The following is a 15,719-nucleotide window of genomic DNA, read 5'->3' as shown; positions in this document are numbered from 1 at the left end:
GCACAGGGAAGTGGCTGCCACCTTGGGTGCTGGGCTCCAGGGGGCGCAGGGAAGCAGCTCCCAGCCCCTGTGCTGGGCTCCAGGGGGCACAGGGAAGCAGCTCCCAGCCCCTGTGCTGGGCTCCAGGGGGCACAGGGAAGCAGCTCCCAGCCCCTGTGCTGGGCTCCAAGGGGCACAGGGAAGCAGCTCCCAGCCCCTGTGCTGGGCTCCAGGGGGCACAGGGAAGCAGCTCCCAGCCCCAGTGCTGGGCTCCAGGGGGCACAGGGAAGCAGCTCCCAGCCCCTGTGCTGGGCACCAGGGGGCACAGGGAAGCAGCTCCCAGCCCCTGTGCTGGGCTCCAGGGGGCACAGGGAAGCAGCTCCCAGCCCCTGTGCTGGGCTCCAGGGGGCACAGGGAAGCGGCTCCCAGCCCCTGTGCTGGGCTCCAGGGGGCACAGGGAAGTGGCTGCCAGCCCCTGTGCTGGGCTCCAGGGGGCACAGAAACCTTCCAAGAGGATGGGGAAGAAAAAGAAACCCAAACCTTCCCCAGAGCTCCCCCCGGGAGGATGCCCTGAGATGCCAGGGCCAGGGAAGAGGGCAGGAGAGCCTCAGGTCCGCGGGGAGCCGAGCGATGGCAGCAGGAAGCAGGGGAGAAAGTTGGCAGCGCAGGGCAAGGATGTGAGCGCAAAGGCTGGCACGGAGCCGGCAGGATGCCGTGGCCGCTGGCACCGAATCTGGGGCACCGACTGGCAATCCTTAGAGCCAGCCCCTCCGCCCTCCCCCAGCCCACTGACCACGACCACTCCTCAGGGGACAGGAGCTGGGTGGCAGCAAACCTCCTGCTCCGGAGCTTCATCCTTTGCGCTCTGGCATCGCTGGGCTCCGGATGCCCGGCCCCAGCCTCTGCCTGGCTCGGTGCCCACCCAGCGCTGCGTGCCCGCTCCCTGCGGGTCGGTGCCATCGGACGAGGTTGGTAAGGACCCACTTCTGCTCCTTCTCTTGCTGCGGTCGCTAACGATCGATCGAACGGCTTTAATCACCGTCGGGAGCCGGGGGGGGGGGGATGGCGATGGGGGTGGGTAATGCCAGCCGGTGCCGCTCCGTCTCCTGCGATGGCACTCGAGGGAGGCACCGGGCGTGTTGCTTTAAATGCCAGGCGATTAGTGAAACCTGCTGCCATTGGGTCTCAACATATGCCAGCCTGGCCATGTGTTTGCCACACGCATTTGTCGGAGCCCCTGCTCCTCGCCCATCTCTCCTGCTTCCTCTTCTCCTCTCCTCTCCCCCTCTCCTCTCCTCTCCTCTCCTCTCCTCTCCCTCCTCCTTGCCTCTCGCCATGCTTCCACGCTGGCCAAAGCATCCTTTTGGCTCTTCCCTGCCAGCCGTGCCCAGGCTGCGGGAGCAGGAGAGACCCTCAGAGCCCAGAGATTACAGCCGGCTGCTGGGTATGGATTGGGATGGGGGAGGGAGAGGCTTAAGGGGGGGAACTAGAGGTAGTTGGGGATCGATGGTGGCCCCTGCGGGGGACGGTGCCAAGTCCACGCAGGTGGGTTCTGCCCGAGGAGGTGGTGATGGGGAGGGTTGGGCTGCTGGCTTGGGGCTGGTGGGAGGAGGCTGGCAGGGCTGCAGGCAGCTGCTGCTGCTGCCCTCCTTTTGCTTGACTAAACCTGGCTGCCTGGACAGCTTCTGACTGGCGCTGCTGGGGGGGGGGGACGACAGGGGAGGAGTGGAGTGGGGTATGGGGAGGGTGATGTAGATCTCCCTCCGATGGGTCTCAGTGGGGCACAGGGGTTTGTGCAGCAGCAGAGGGCTGGCATCTGCTCCTGGGGACAGTGTAGTGGCCTTGTCCTGGTGTCACCTAGGATATGGCACTCTGAGGTGAGATGTACTGGACTGGGGGGGGGGGAGGGGGTGAGGGGGGCTGTGGTGCCAGCCAAGTGAGCCCTGCAGGCAGTGGGTGTCTTAGTCTCATAATGTTACCCACACCGTGCCAGAGGTGGGTTGTACTTGGAGGAGGGAGGGAGGGAGGGAAGTGATGCCAGCCAGTGAGCCCTGCAGGGGCTGGGCACCTCTGTGTCCTGGTGTCACCCACAGCATCCCACTCCCAGGTGGTTTCTACTGGAGAGGGAGTGGGAAGTGATGCCAGCCAGTGAGCCCTGCAGGGGCTGGGCACCTCAATGGCCTCATGCCCTGCAGACAGAGTTGGGGGGGCAGGGGGTGTGGATCATGTCCCAGCGGCATCCCTGTGCCATGCTCTGTGCCTTGGAGGTCTCTGGTCAGGCTGGCAGCGAATCCCCCTTGGATCTCATCCCATGGATTTGAGTCGTGCCAGCTCTTTTCCTACATCTCAGAGACTTTAAATGTGGATCTGAGGCAATTCCTCCTCCCCCCCCCCAAACCCCTCCCCAGCCTTCTTTTGATCTGTAACTGGCTGTGACTAACTGGGCTGGCACAGCAGCCTGTGCCCAGCTGCCTACGTGCTACCTGCCTGCTTCTAAATAGGGTCTGTTCCCCACACCCTCTTTGGAGCCTTCCTGAGCCCCTCCACAACACCAAACCTGCTTCTTCCAGCCTCTCCCCCGCAGCCACACAAGCGTCTCCCAGCAGGAGTCACTGCACTCCTCCCTCCCCTCCAGGCTGCTACCTGGAGGCTCCTTCCAGCCTCTCCCCATAGCATCTCCCAGCAGGAGTCACTGAACTCCTCCCTCCCCTCCAGGCTGCTACCTGGAGGCTCCTTTCAGCCTCTCCCCTGAGCATCTCCCAGCAGGAGTCACTGCACTCCTCCTTCCCCTCCAGACTGCTACCTGGAGGCTGCAGGAGCAGGGCTTGGTGCTGAGGCTGGACCTGCTGAGCTCCAGGCTCTCCATCCAAGCACATCCTGATCTGGGAGCCAAGTCTTTGAAAGAGTTTAGTCCCCTGGTGCCAAGGCAGAGCTGGGCCAAGTCTTGTGCCAGGCTGAGCGTGGTGTGGTTGTCCCTGCAGCTGCCAGCAGCACTGTGGTCCTTGTCACACCGAGCTGGGGAGCATCCTCCTCCTGGTGCTTAGCTCTTGGGTGACTCCAGCCTGAGGCTTCAATCCCAGGCTGCAGGACAAGGGGCAGTGGAGAAGAGAAGGCTCCAGGGAGACCTCAGAGCAGTGCCTGAAGGGGCTGCAGGAGAGCTGGGGAGGGACTCGTGACAAGGACAAGAGGGAATGGATTGAAACTGGAGCAGGGGAGGCTGAGGTTGGGCAGTAGAAAGAAATTCTTCACTCTGAGGGTGGTGAGACAGTAGAAGGGGTTGCCCAGAGTGGTTGTGGATGTCTCCTCCCTGGAGGTGTTCAAGGCCAGGCTGGCTGAGGCTTTGAGCATCCTGTGCTGGTGGGAGCTGTCTCTGCCCATGGCAGGGAGGGTGGCACTGGCTGATCTTGAAGCTCCCTTCCAGCTCAACCCATTCTGTGACATCCAGGAAGAGTTGGAACTGGGAGGTCTTTAAGGTCCCTTTCCAACTCAAACCATTCCATGAAATCCCTGGGTTTGGCTCTTGCCCTCAGTGACTTCTCTGGGTAAGCCCAGGAAGGTGAAACAACTCTGGAGCAGTGATGCCCTCCTTGGGCCCTGCCATGACCTGGCACTGCTGGGTTGAAGGTTGAACCTGGTGAGCTTCAAGACCTCTGCCAACCCAAGCTGGTGGCTGATTGCCTGCTCCTAGGCTCTTTGCAGCTGTGGCTGCTTGCAGCAAGGTGCAAGCCCAGAGCAGAGGCAGGGAGGGCCTGCGTAGGAGGATGAGGAGTCATAGAATCAGGCAGGGCTGGAAGGGAGCACAAGGAGCAGGCAGTGCCAACCTCCCCCTGCCATGCCCAGGGACACCCTACCCTAGAGCTGGCTGCACACAGCCTCAGCCAGCCTGGCCTCAAACACCTCCAGCCATGGGGCCTCAACCCCCTCCCTGGGCAACCCCTGCCAGGCTCTCGCCACTCTCCTGCTCAACAACTTCCTCCTCACCTCCAGCCTCACTCTCCCCACCTCCACCTTTGCTCCATCCCCCCCACTCCTGCCACTCCCTCACAGCCTCAAAAGTCCCTCCCCAGCTTTTTTGGAGCCCCCTTCAGATGCTGGCAGGTCACAAGAAGGTCCCCTGGGAGCCTCCTCTGCTGCAGCCTGCACAGCCCCAACTCTTTCAGGCTGTGCTCACAGCAGAGCTGCTGCAGCCTCTGAGCACCCTCCTGGCCCTGCTCTGGACACTCTCCAGCATCTCCACAGCCCTCTTGTCCCAGGGGCTCCAGAGCTGGATGCAGTACTCCAGGTGGGGTCTCAGCAGAGCAGAGGAGGAGAATCCCCTCCCTGGCCCTGCTGGCCACACTGCTGCTGCTGCAGCCCAGGCTCTGGTTGCTCTCTGGGCTGCAGGTGCACACTGCTGGAGCAGGGAGGTGCTGGGGCTGAGGGGGGGCAGGGTCCTGCTGCAAGCAAAAGCTGGGTCCAGCTGAAAGGAATCGGCTCCAAAAGGCAGCTCTGGCTGCAGGTCCCCAGCGCTGCCGGCGGCAACTGCAGGCCCCCGAGCGAGCGCTGGGCAGGGCTGCACTGATGGCAGCAGATGAAAGGAAGCCATCAGCTGGCTGCAAAGTCTGCAACTGGCAGGGTGCAGAGCTGGCATGCCAAGGGAAAAGGGCATTGCCCACCCTGCCAGCCTGCCCCAGAGCCACTCTGCCCTGCACGGGAGCTTCTGGTCTCGTTCTTCAGCCTTCCTCTTCATCAACTTGTTGCATTTTGTCCCTGGCTCTCAGCTCAAGGTCTCCAGGGCAAAGCCTGATCATGTTTTCAAGCTGGCATGGAGGTGTCCAGGCTGCTGGTGTGGCTGTTGGTCTGTTTGTACCCATGCTACTGGTGTGGTGGTGCCCAGGCTGCTGGTACAGTGGTACCCTTACTGGTGGTGTGCTGATGCCCAGGCTGCTGGTGTGGTGGTACCCTTGGTGCTGGTGTTCCCAGGCTGCTGGTATGGTGGTACCCTTGCTGCTGGCGTGCTGGTGCCCATTCATCTGGTTTGGTGATGCCCAGGCTGCTGGCATGATGGTTCCTAGGCAGCTGGTGTGTTGGCACCCTTGCTGCTGGCGTGCTGGTGCCCATGCTGCTGGCGTGCTGGTGCCCATGCTGCTGGCGTGCTGGTGCCCATGCTGCTGGCATGATGGTGCCCAGGCAGCTGGTGTGGTGATGCCCAGGCTGTTCACCTTGCTCTGTTTAGTGATTTCCTTTGGTGTCTCACTAGAGCAAGAAATGGTCCTGTCAGGAACTGCTTTGCCACCTCTCTCCCCACACCTCTGCCCTCTTGCTTGGAGGGCAGAGAGATGAGAAACAGCAAACCCAAAGCCCTGGGCACAGCCTCAGATCAGCTCCTGCCTCTGAGTAAATTGCTGCAGGTTGCTGGGGAAAGGTGGAGCCTGAGCCTCCTGCCCCTGGAGGGGCTGGCAGCCCCTTCCCAATCTTTTCCCATCCCTGCATCACTCCATTCCTTCATCTCTCCATCTCTCCATCCCCCCATCTCTTCCTCCATCATGCTGCAAACTCACATCTCCTCTGCACCCAGAGCTGCTTCCTGGGGCTGATCCCCTTTGACTGGACCCAGCCTTTGCTTGCAGCAGGACCCCGGTCCCCGCTCCCCCTGCCCCCAGCACTTCCCTGCTCCTTATCCTCCCGCACAGGCCCTCTCCCCACCTCCCTCCCCTCTGCTCTGGGCTAAGAGGAGCCATCGATCTGGTGTCTTGAGGGGGCAGTTTATCTTTTTCCTGGTGCCTCATAGATTGGAATTGATTTCCAGAGCAGTTTGCTGGAGCAGCTCAAGGCAGGAGGGGGGACCCACACCGTGTGTGACCCAGCTTCAGAGGGGCACAGTGTGGGTAGCTGCACCTCTGGGGCTGCTCCATGTTGGGAAGGCTCCAAGGAGACCCTTTCCCACCTCCTTTCCTTACCCCCCCCCCCCCCCCCCCCTGCTTCGCAAGGCAGGGAGGGAGGTCAGGTCAGAGCAGCGCAGATTTGTCTTGCCCGCAGCGGAGAGGGGAGAAGGGGATCCGGGCGGGGGTCGGGTTTCGCTGCCACCTTGGGCTCATCCCAATGGATTCTGGTTGCCGGTGGGGGTGGGGTTGGCGTCTGGCTCGGCAGGGATGCTCGGCTCTGCCTCGCCGCACGACTGCGAGTGAGTCACTGCCCCGCGTCCCTGCACGCCCGGCACGGAGGCAGCCGCCGAGCTCGCCTGGCTCAGCGCGGTGGTGGCGATGGTGATGGTGGGAGTCGGCAGGCACTGCCAAGGAGCTGGGAAGGCTCCAGAGCCTTTTGGGTGATGCTAAAGCACCGATCCAGCCAGGGCACGGCGCCGGGCGCGGGGGCAGCGCATGGCTCTGCTGGGCGCTTTGCCGCTGCCCCCACCCGGGCTCTGACCCCTGGCATCTCAGCGCCTCCATCTGCAGCCGCTGGGCTCCTGCAGTCCCTCTGTGTGTGTCTGTCACCCTCCGGGGCAAAGCTTTTCCTCCTCCACCCCCGTGCCTCAGTTTCCCTTTTCCCATCCAAGGTCAAGGGACATCTCCAGGCTCAGATCTGGCTGGTGCCACCCAGGCTAATTCCCTTTCCAGTTGCTTGGTGGGTGGGAGGGAAGCCCACAGTGTGCTTTGTGTTTGTGCTGGGAAGAGCCTGGCCCCTGCCATCCTCTCCTCTATTTTTATCCGGTGTCCCCAAGCTGCTGGCATGGCCCCAGCCACTGTGCCATGGCTGCTGGCTGAGGGCTCAGCCTCTCGCCGGGGCACAAGGGGCTCTGTTCTCCTCCAGTCTGCCTCCGGGAAGGCTGTGCCCCGGGGCAGGGATGATCTCCATGCACAGAGGATGTCGTCAGCGTCAGCCTCCTGCCAAAGGCTGAGGAGGAAGCTGATGGCAGGAGGAAGGTTTACCCTGGGCTGAAGTGATCTGCGTGCACAGAGACATCATCAGCTTCAGCCTTCTGCCAAAGGTTGAGGAGGAAGCTGATGGGAAGAGTGGGAAGAGGAAGCTGATGGTAGGAGGAAGGTTTGTCCTGGGCAGAAGTGATGTCCTGCATGGACAGAGGATGTCCTCAGCTTCAGTCTCCTGCCAAAGGCTGAGGAGGAAGCTGACGGCAGGAGGAAGCTGATGGCAGGAGGAAGGTTTACCCTGGGCAGGAGTGATCTCCATGCACAGAGAACACCATCAGCTTCAGCCTCCTACCAGAGGTTGAGGAGGAAGGTGATGGCAGGAGGAAGGTTTACTCTGGGCAGGAGTGATCTGCATGCACAGAGGACATCCTCAGCTTCAGCCTCCTGCCAAAGGCTGAGGAGGAAGCTGATGGTAGGAGGAAGCTTTGCCCCAGTTCTCCCAGCTGTGAGCCATCATCCTCCCAGTGCTGCCTCACCCTCCCTGAGCTCGACCTCCACCCTTCTGCTTCCCCCCCTGCTGAGCAAGGGCAGCTCAGAGACGCTGAGCTGAGGAGGCAGCGTGAGGATGAGGAAGGACAGGGCCAGTTAGTGCTTCTCAGCTGCTGGGAGCTGCAGCAGCATCCCCGAACTGCCGGCAGGCAGGGCACAGGCAGGAGCCACCCACAAGCTGCAGTTTGAACAGGACAAGGCTGGAGGAGCCCCTCGGGGTGCCAGGTGCCCTTCGCCTGGGTGACTGCCAAGCTGGCTGCCGTGCTGGAGCTCAGAGCAGGGCTGTGGGGGTGGAACTCTGGGCAGATGGGTGCTGATCCTCGGCTCCAAGTGAGCAGCTGAGCTCTCTGGCCCTGCCTTGGGTGCTGCCATCCGTGTCCATGGCAGTTGGGAGGTGAGCTGGTGCCCATGTGCGGGCGTGGGCGAGCTGACACCCGGCGAGGTGGGAAGGAGCTGCTGCCTTTGCAGGGCTGCCCAGATGGGATTTCTCCTTCTCTTGGGCTTCTGACAATGACAGGGAGATTTTTTTCTGCTTGTTTTCCCTGCTTCCCAACTAAAGGAGCTGCCTGGCAGGGCAGCCTCACCGAGAGATGCCAGCTGGACCACCCCGAGCTCCAGCTGGGGAGCAACCAGTGAGCACCAACACATCCCACGGCTTCAAACCAGTTCCTCAGCCCTGCACAGCTCCAGGGCTGGCACTTGTAAGGGTGCAGGCAGCATCCAGGGCACGTAGAGGCTGGAGACAGGCAGGGCCAGGTCTGCAGGGTCCCATCCGGGCTGCCCACCGTGCATGGGCACTGTGCCTTGCCTGCCTTTGAGATGCCAAGAGGCATCCCAGCCGTGGTGCCAGTGGAGAGTGGGGCTGTGGGGTCTGTGCTGGGAAGTTCCCAAGGGAAAGGTTGGTGGATGGTGCTTGAGTTTTTTTTCCCTCTCCCCCTCCTTAGTCCCACTTGAATTTGGGAGGGAAAGGCTTGGTAGGGAGCCTGCTGCTGTGGGGAGGGACCCTCAGGGGTGTAGAGAAGAGATGGCAGAGCTGCACCCACCACCTCCTGGGGGCTGCCAGGCAGAGAATTGGGCACGGGGGAGGTTTGTCCTGGCATGAATTGATGGTTCCTTGGCACCACCTGGCTTTTCCCAGGTAGTTTGGTTGTTGGGTCTCCATCAGCCCAGCAGCAAGAGGATGGTTGGGAAGCTTCAGCCCAGCCACTCATCATCTCTCACTGCCCATATTGCTCACCTGGCACTGCCCTAGGGATGAGGAGAGCGTGCAGATGCCCTCAGCTCAATGCCCACACGCTGGGAGGCATCCTGGCTCTGTCCCACTCCTGGCTTCCCTATGGGACTGAGGCATTCCCATGCCAGGGGCTCAGCCCAGAGCTGGGCTGCGTTTCCCTTTGGATTGAGTTGGCACAAACAGGTCTGGCTGCCTAAAGCCTTGCTGATGGTTGGACCCACTCAGCACGTGGCAGTGGCATGGGTGAAGGGCATTTGTGTGTCCCCCCCTCCTCGTGTCAGCTGCTTTGTCACTGCTCCTGGGCACAGCTTGGGCCAGGAGAACACCACCAGCAGCTGCACAGCTCCCAGGGCTTCCTGGCTGCGTTTCCTGGCTGTGCCACGGGGGTGAGGTGGGAGCTTGGGGCAGGTGCCAGAGGGCACTTTGCCCATCATGTACCCACCCCAAAAGGAGTGCAAACAGAGTGTGGCTAAACCAGGGACAGGGACATTTCAGGGCAGCAGAGTCTCTTGACCCCAGGCAGGTCCCAGAGCAGAGTCTCTTGACCCCAGGCAGGTCCCAGTTTGGATGGGAGGGATGTGGGAGGGTAAAGAATTAAGGTTCTGCTCTATTGTGCAGCCCTGGCACTTTGGGGACATGATTTAGTGGGCATGGGGGTGTTGGGTTGAAGGTTGGATTGGATGAGGGGGTAGGAGTTGGTCTCTTCTCCCTAATATTAGGGGATAGAATGAGAGGAGATGGCCTGAAATGGTGCCAGGGCAGGGTTAGGTTGGCTGTGAGGACCAATCTGTGCCCTGCAAGAGTGACCAGGGGTTGGAACAGGCTGCCCAGGGAGGGAGTCACCATCCCTGGAAGCAGGCAGGGAACGTGTGGCCGTGGCACTTGGGGACATGGTGCAGTGAGCATGGTGGCATTAGGTTGATGCTTGGACTGGGTGATCTGAGAAGGCTTTTCCAACCCAAACAATCCCACGGTTCTACGACCTTAAAGCTCTTTCCCAACCTTTCTGTTTCCTGGAGCCCCTCTTTGTGCAGCACAGAAGGAGTTAAGAGTGAGGAGGAGAAGGATCGGCGCAGGTTCTGCCTGCCCCTTCCCACTCCTCTCTCTCGCTCCAGCAGCACGGCAAGGAAAGGGTTAGCACCGAGCAGGTTTCTGGGTGCTGGGCAGCCTCTTTGGGTGCTGTGCAAGCAGCCAGGCTGGCAGTGCTGCAGCCGCAGCGGCCGGGAGCATCCCGCTCTTACCACCGCCTCTAATGGCAGGGTGCGGGGGAGCCGCAACGCTCCGAGGGGTTTTGCTTCTCTCGGTTCCTTTTCTCCCCAGATGCTCTTTCAGCTTCCCCTCCCCTCGCCCCTTTTTGGATGTTTCCTTTCTTGCCTGATTGTTCATGCTCCGCTAACTGCTGCTGCTGCTGCTGCTGCTGCTGCTTGCACGGCCCCAGCTCAGCCTTGCTGCCTCCTGAAGATTGATGGAACTGCAGTCCTAAAGTGTCCTGGAAAGATCCTCTTGATGATAAAGCTCTGCCAAGCTGCTGTTAGAGGGGGTGCGGGGGGGGATCTGCGGGGATCGTGCTGCTGATCCCGCAGCTCTTTGGAGCTAGGGTGGAAGGGGTTTTTTTTTTGAGGAGAACCCTCTCTCATCCCAACCTCCCTGCAAAAGGGAGCTGGAGGAGAGCTGCAAAGCGCCAATCCTGAGGAGCATCCCCTCAAAGCATCATCACTCAGAGCAGCGATCGTCCCCCAAAGCACAGTTTGGGATCTGCTGCCTCTGGTAGCACAGCTCTTTCCTTGAAGGAAGAGATGTCCTTATCCTGCTAGGAGCCCGGGCAGTGGCCCTGGCACGGGTACCACCCCCCGCCGGCAGGTAAGGACGATGGATGGATGAATCGGCAACGAGAGCCCCGCTCCTTTAACCCCCTGCTCCTGGCAGAGGGGCTCGCCAGGATTTACCGGGGCATTTTGGCTGCCGTGGGAGCCCTGCGCCTGCCCAAGGAGCCACCTCCAGCCCCTGGAGAGCCTTCAGCCCCTGGAGCCCCGGGGGTTGCCTCTCCCATCCCACCAAAGCAGTTTGCCAGCCGCCGTGGGAGTTCCCCTGCGCCCGCCGGTAAGCCATGGGCTGGTCCTGGTCCAGGAATGGGGAGGGGGGAGGAGGAGGCATGTCCCAGAAAGGGGGTCCCAGCTTGGCTGGGCTGTGACAGTGTCAAGATTGGGACTCTGGGCAGGTTTTGACCATTAGATCTCCCACCTCGGTGAGCTGCTTGTGCCAGGGGAGGTTTAGCTTGGACCTAAAGTTCTTCAGGGAAAGGGTTGTTGGGTGTTGGAGCAGGCTGGGCAGGGAGGTGGTGGAGTCACCATCACTGGAGGGGCTTCAGAGCCTCTGGAGGGGCTCCAAAGGGGTCTGGATGAGGAGCTGAGGTGGTGAAGTCACCACCTCTGGAGGGGCTCCAAAGGGGTCTGGATGAGGAGCTGAGGTGGTGAAGTCACCACCTCTGGAGGGGCTTCAGAGCCTCTGGAAGGGCTCCAAAGGGGTTTGGATGAGGAGCTGAGGTGGTGGAGTCACTATCACTGGAGGGGCTCCAAAGGGGTCTGGATGAGGAGCTGAGGTGGTGGAGTCACCACCTCTGGAGGGGCTCCAAAGGGGTCTGGATGAGGAGCTGAGGTGATGGAGTCACTATCACTGGAGGGGCTTCAGAGCCTCTGGAGGGGCTCCAAAGGGGTCTGGATGAGGAGCTGAGGTGGTGGAGTCACTATCACTGGAGGGGCTCCAAAGGGGTCTGGATGAGGAGATGAGGGACATGGTCTAAGAGTTGTGTGCAAGGAGGTCACAGAATGGTTTGAGCTGGAAGGGACCTTCAAGATCATGCAGCTGCAGCCCAGTGCTGCAGGCAGGGACAGCTTCCACTAGCCCAGGCTGCTCGATGTTAGGTCATGGCTGGGCTTGGTGACCTTAAGGTCTTGTCCCACCAGGTGGTTCTCTGCCTCAGAAGCAGCCCTGAGAAGCACTCTCCAGGCATCTGCTGCTGCAGTCCCTGGCAGCAGGGCAGCTCCTGCATGGGTACTGCTGACACCACTGCTTTAAGGTCCCTTTCCAAAGCAGTCTCTCTACCCTAGCTGGTGGCAGTGCTCTTATTTAATGGTCTCTGCCCACTCCAGGCTGGCATCTGGAGGGGAAAGTGGCCAGCATGAGGACACCATCCCTGAAGGTGTTCAGAAAATGGGATATGGCACTTTGGGGATGTGGTCCAGTGGTGTTGGAGGTGTTGGGTAGAAGGTTGGACCTGAGGAGCTTAGAGAGAGGTTCCAACCTTTGCCAGTCTATGGTTCCGTGGGTCTGAGCTGGCTTCTCCTCCTCTTGCCTTTAGTGGGGTTGGTAGATAGTGGAGTGGATGGATTGAGGGGTTTGTGAGGTTGGTGGATCGTGGGGTTCAGGGATCATGGGTTCATAGATCCTGGAGCTGATGGACTGTGGAGTTCATGGACCAGGGGGTCTGTGGATCATGGAGCTGATGGATCAGGGGGTTGATGTATCGTGAGGCTGATGATTCAAGGGGGTTGTAGATCATAGAGCTGATGGATCAGGGGGTTGATGGATCATGGATTTCTAGATCATGAGGTTGATGGATCATGGAGCTGATGATTTGAGGGAGTTGTAGATCATGAGGCTAATGGATCATGGAGCTGATGGATCAGGGGGTTGATGGATCATGGATTTATAGATCATGAGGCTGATGGATCATGGAGCTGATGGATCAGGGGGTTGATGGATCATGGAGCTGATGATTCGAGGGGGATGTAGATCATGAGGCTAATGGATTATGGAGCTGATGGATCAGGGGGTTGATGGATCATGGATTTATAGATCATGAGGCTGATGGATCATGGAGCTGATGATTTGAGGGAGTTGTAGATCATGAGGCTAATGGATTATGGAGCTGATGGATCAGGGGGTTGATGGATCATGGATTTATAGATCATGAGGCTGATGGATCATGGAGCTGATGATTCAAGGAGTTGATGGATCAGGGGGTTGATGGATCATGGATTTATAGATCATGAGGCTGATGGATCATGGAGCTGATGATTCAAGCAGTTGATGGATCAGGGGGTTGATGGCTCATGGATTCCTAGATCGTGGAGCTGATGGACCAAGGGGTGGATGGATCCTGGGGTTGGCAGCTCCGGGCTGGGGCTGCCTTCTCCCTGCTCGCTCTGGACCCTCGGGCGGGCTGCAGCAGCAGCTGCAGGAGCGGATGTGTCTCAGCCGGGGGTGGAAGAGCCCTCGACAGCATCCAGCTTTGCTCTGACCCCTGCGCAGCTTGAGCAGGGCTCCGGGAGCAGCCTCTTTAGCAGTCGGCAGGGAGAGAGCGGAGCTGGCGCGTTCCGCTCCCGGAGCATGTAATTAGGGAGCAGGGAGCTGCATGCTGATGTCAGGCTGGGCAGAGAGAGGAGCAGGAGGAGGCTGGGAAGGAGCTGGGAATGTGGCTTCACCCCAGAGCTGCTAAACTCAGGCTTGGTGGCTGCAGGGAATCTGCTCCTCTTGCCCCCACCCCCGACTTGCACCTTCCTCCAGCTGGGTTCTCCTCGCCGATGCTCTTCCCAGTGAGGGAGAGGAGCTGCAGCTCCTTCCTCCCAGCCCTGGCACTGCCTTGGCTTTCAGGGTGCTCCATCACCTCTCTTTTGCAGCCTCCCCGGAATCCCTGTTCCCATGGGATGCAGTGAGGCTCCAGCACTGCAGCGATGGGAATGGGTCATGCCGGGCACGGTGCCCGCAGCAGAGAGAGGCTCAGGTTCTGATTCTCTTTCTCCTGCACCCTAAAGCTCAGAGCACCAAGGACGCCCCAGGGCACTGCCAATGGGCACCCGATGGTAGGGCTGGGTGCTGGACGAAGCTCCCTCCCCCTTCCGGACATCTGCATTGCTTTGGCATCACCGAACGAGTGCCCGAGGGCAGGAAGGGGCTCTCTGGCAGGCAGCAGCAGACCTCTGGTGGGAGCTGCGGTAGGGGAAGGTTCTTCCGCCAGAAGAGAGCTGCGGAGGCATCTCCGGGGTGGCTCAGGAGAAACTTCTCCAGCTGCATTCCCCTTCCGGGCTGGAGTTTGGAAGAAGCTCCTCAGCGCTGCCTCAGGACCCTGGGATGATGCTCCCAGCCCTGCCCTGCGCTGCCTTCCTCTCTCTGCCAGCAGCAGGCTTGGGCTGTGCCTCCTCTGCCACCTCCCTGGGGGGACACCTCGGGGGGTTCAAAATGTGCCAGCACAGCGCTCCCCGGGCAGGATCTGAGCGAAGCAGTGAGGTGGGGAAGGACGAGAAGCTTCAGCTCCTGCTAGGCACTGGCACAGGCTGCCAGGGGGAGGAGGTGGAGTCGCCATCCCCGGAGGTGTGGGCATGGCACTTGGGGGGGGGGCAGGGGTCGACGGCTACGGAGCTGCTGGGTTGACGCTTTGGGCTGGGTGATCTTTGAGGTCTTTTCCAAGCCAACCAAATCTACGACTCTCTGAAATCCTCCTTCGTGGGGGTGAGAGGGGTGGGGAGTGGAGGAAGGGCGAGGCCACATTCGATGCTGGAGGCGACGAAAGGGAGGAGGAAGCTTTGGGAAAGGAGCGGAGATGTCCCCAGGACATTTGCTGCCTGCCTGGGAGCGAAGGTTTCTGTTGCATGACCTTGAGCAGAGTTGTTCTGGCTGGGAGCACAGGCTGGAGTCTTGTCCTACACCACCGCTACCACCACAAGCAGAGGCTGCAGAGCTCGTTTAGGGGTGGGTGAGTGGGGGGGGGGAGGCTGATACATAATTAAAGGCAGCAGCAAAAAGGAAAAGGGGGGGGGGGGGGTGGAGAACCAACCCAAAACCTTCTCTGATTTGCTTAAGAGGAGCTTGGGAAAGGAGGGAGAGAGAGAGGGAGAGGTAAATAAAAAGGAGAAGAGAGAAGATGAATAATGGATCAAGGTTAAATGGGGAAGAGAAACTGGGAAGCCTTCGTGTGCTGGAGCCCTGCAGCACACACCCTGCAGGGTGCCCAGGTGCTGCCAAAGGCAGCTTCAGGTCCTGCTGTAGACTGAGACCAGCCCAGGGCTGTGTGGCACAGGCTCAGGTGGCACAACAGCTTCCAAAGTGGCTTTTGGCACCGGGGAAGGTGTCCCAGGAGCTTTTGAGGGTGGTTTGGTGTCCCAGGGCAGTGGTTTTTTTGGGGTGGGGTTAGGGTCTCAGAGCTTCTTGGAGTGGGGTTGGGGTCCCAGGAGCTTTTGAGGTGGATTTGGTGTCACAGGACAGTGTTTTATTGGGGTCCCAGAGCTTCTTGGAGTGGGGTTGGGGTCCCAGGAGCTTTTGAGAGGGGTTTGGTGCCCCAGGGCAGTGTTTTTCTGGGGTGGGGTTGGGATCTCAGAGCTCCTTGGAGTGGGGTTGGGGTCCCAGGAGCTTTTAAGAGGGGTTTGGTGCCACAGGGCAGTGGCTTATTGGTGTCCCAGAGCTCCTTGGAGTGGGGTTGGGGTCCCAGGAGCTTTTGAGGTGGATTTGGTGTCCCAGGGCAGTGTTTTTTTGGGGTGAGGTTGGGGTCCTAGAGCTCCTCGGAGTGGGGTTGGGGTCCCAGGAGCTTTTGAGGTGGATTTGGTGTCCCAGGACACTGTTTTGTTTGGGTCCCAGAGCTTCTTGGAGTGTGTTTGGTGTCCTAGGAGCCTTTGAAGGGGGTTTGGTGCCCCAGGGCAGTGGTTTTTGGGGGTGGCACTGGGGTCCCAGAGCTCCTTGGAGTGGGGTTGGGGTCCCAGGAGCTTTTGAAGTGGATTTGGTGTCCCAGAGCAGTGTTTTTTTGGGGTAGGATTGGGGTTCCAGAGCTTCTTGGAGTGGGGTTGGTGTCCCAGGGCTGCTCTGCAGTGGGTGTGGGGCTGGGGGCTGCTGGGTGGCCTCATCCTGCAGCCACTGCAGGAGGTGCCAGGCGCTGGCAGCTGCATGAGGACTTCATTTACTTCTCGTGTTGGGCACACTGGGCACAGCTTCCCTGGCAGAGGAACTGTCACCAAAGGGACAAGTTCCTGTACCCCCTGCCTGCACCCCCTGCCCACCCAGCACGGGATGAGCTCTGTGAGAGGAGGGCTGGGATGGGGCACAACATCCACCCCATGCCC

At 60.4% G+C, this 15,719-nt stretch overlaps 1 protein-coding gene across 14 annotated transcripts in view; it reads left to right on the top strand.

The window, feature by feature from the left end:
* SRCIN1 (SRC kinase signaling inhibitor 1) overlaps positions 1 to 15,719 on the top strand; it is a 120,852-nt gene that overhangs the window by 32,980 nt on the left and 72,153 nt on the right. For 2 of the 14 annotated variants that reach the window (XM_064174515.1, XM_064174518.1), the window contains exon 1: positions 667 to 947. The exons of 4 other annotated variants lie outside the window; for them this stretch is intronic. In XM_064174515.1, coding sequence (XP_064030585.1) covers positions 689 to 947 — 259 coding nt within the window. In that variant the 5' untranslated portion in view covers positions 667 to 688. Of the gene's footprint in view, positions 1 to 659; positions 952 to 1,301; positions 1,424 to 10,161; positions 10,711 to 15,719 lie in introns of those variants that run through there. 8 more of the 14 variants (XM_064174506.1, XM_064174508.1, XM_064174517.1 and 5 more) reach the window with 7 other exon arrangements.

The sequence above is a fragment of the Pogoniulus pusillus genome, chromosome 40, assembly GCF_015220805.1.
Source record: "Pogoniulus pusillus isolate bPogPus1 chromosome 40, bPogPus1.pri, whole genome shotgun sequence".
Classification (NCBI taxonomy): domain Eukaryota; kingdom Metazoa; phylum Chordata; class Aves; order Piciformes; family Lybiidae; genus Pogoniulus; species Pogoniulus pusillus.
Note: the sequence above shows the minus strand (reverse complement) of the source record. Positions and strands in the feature narration are given on the sequence as shown.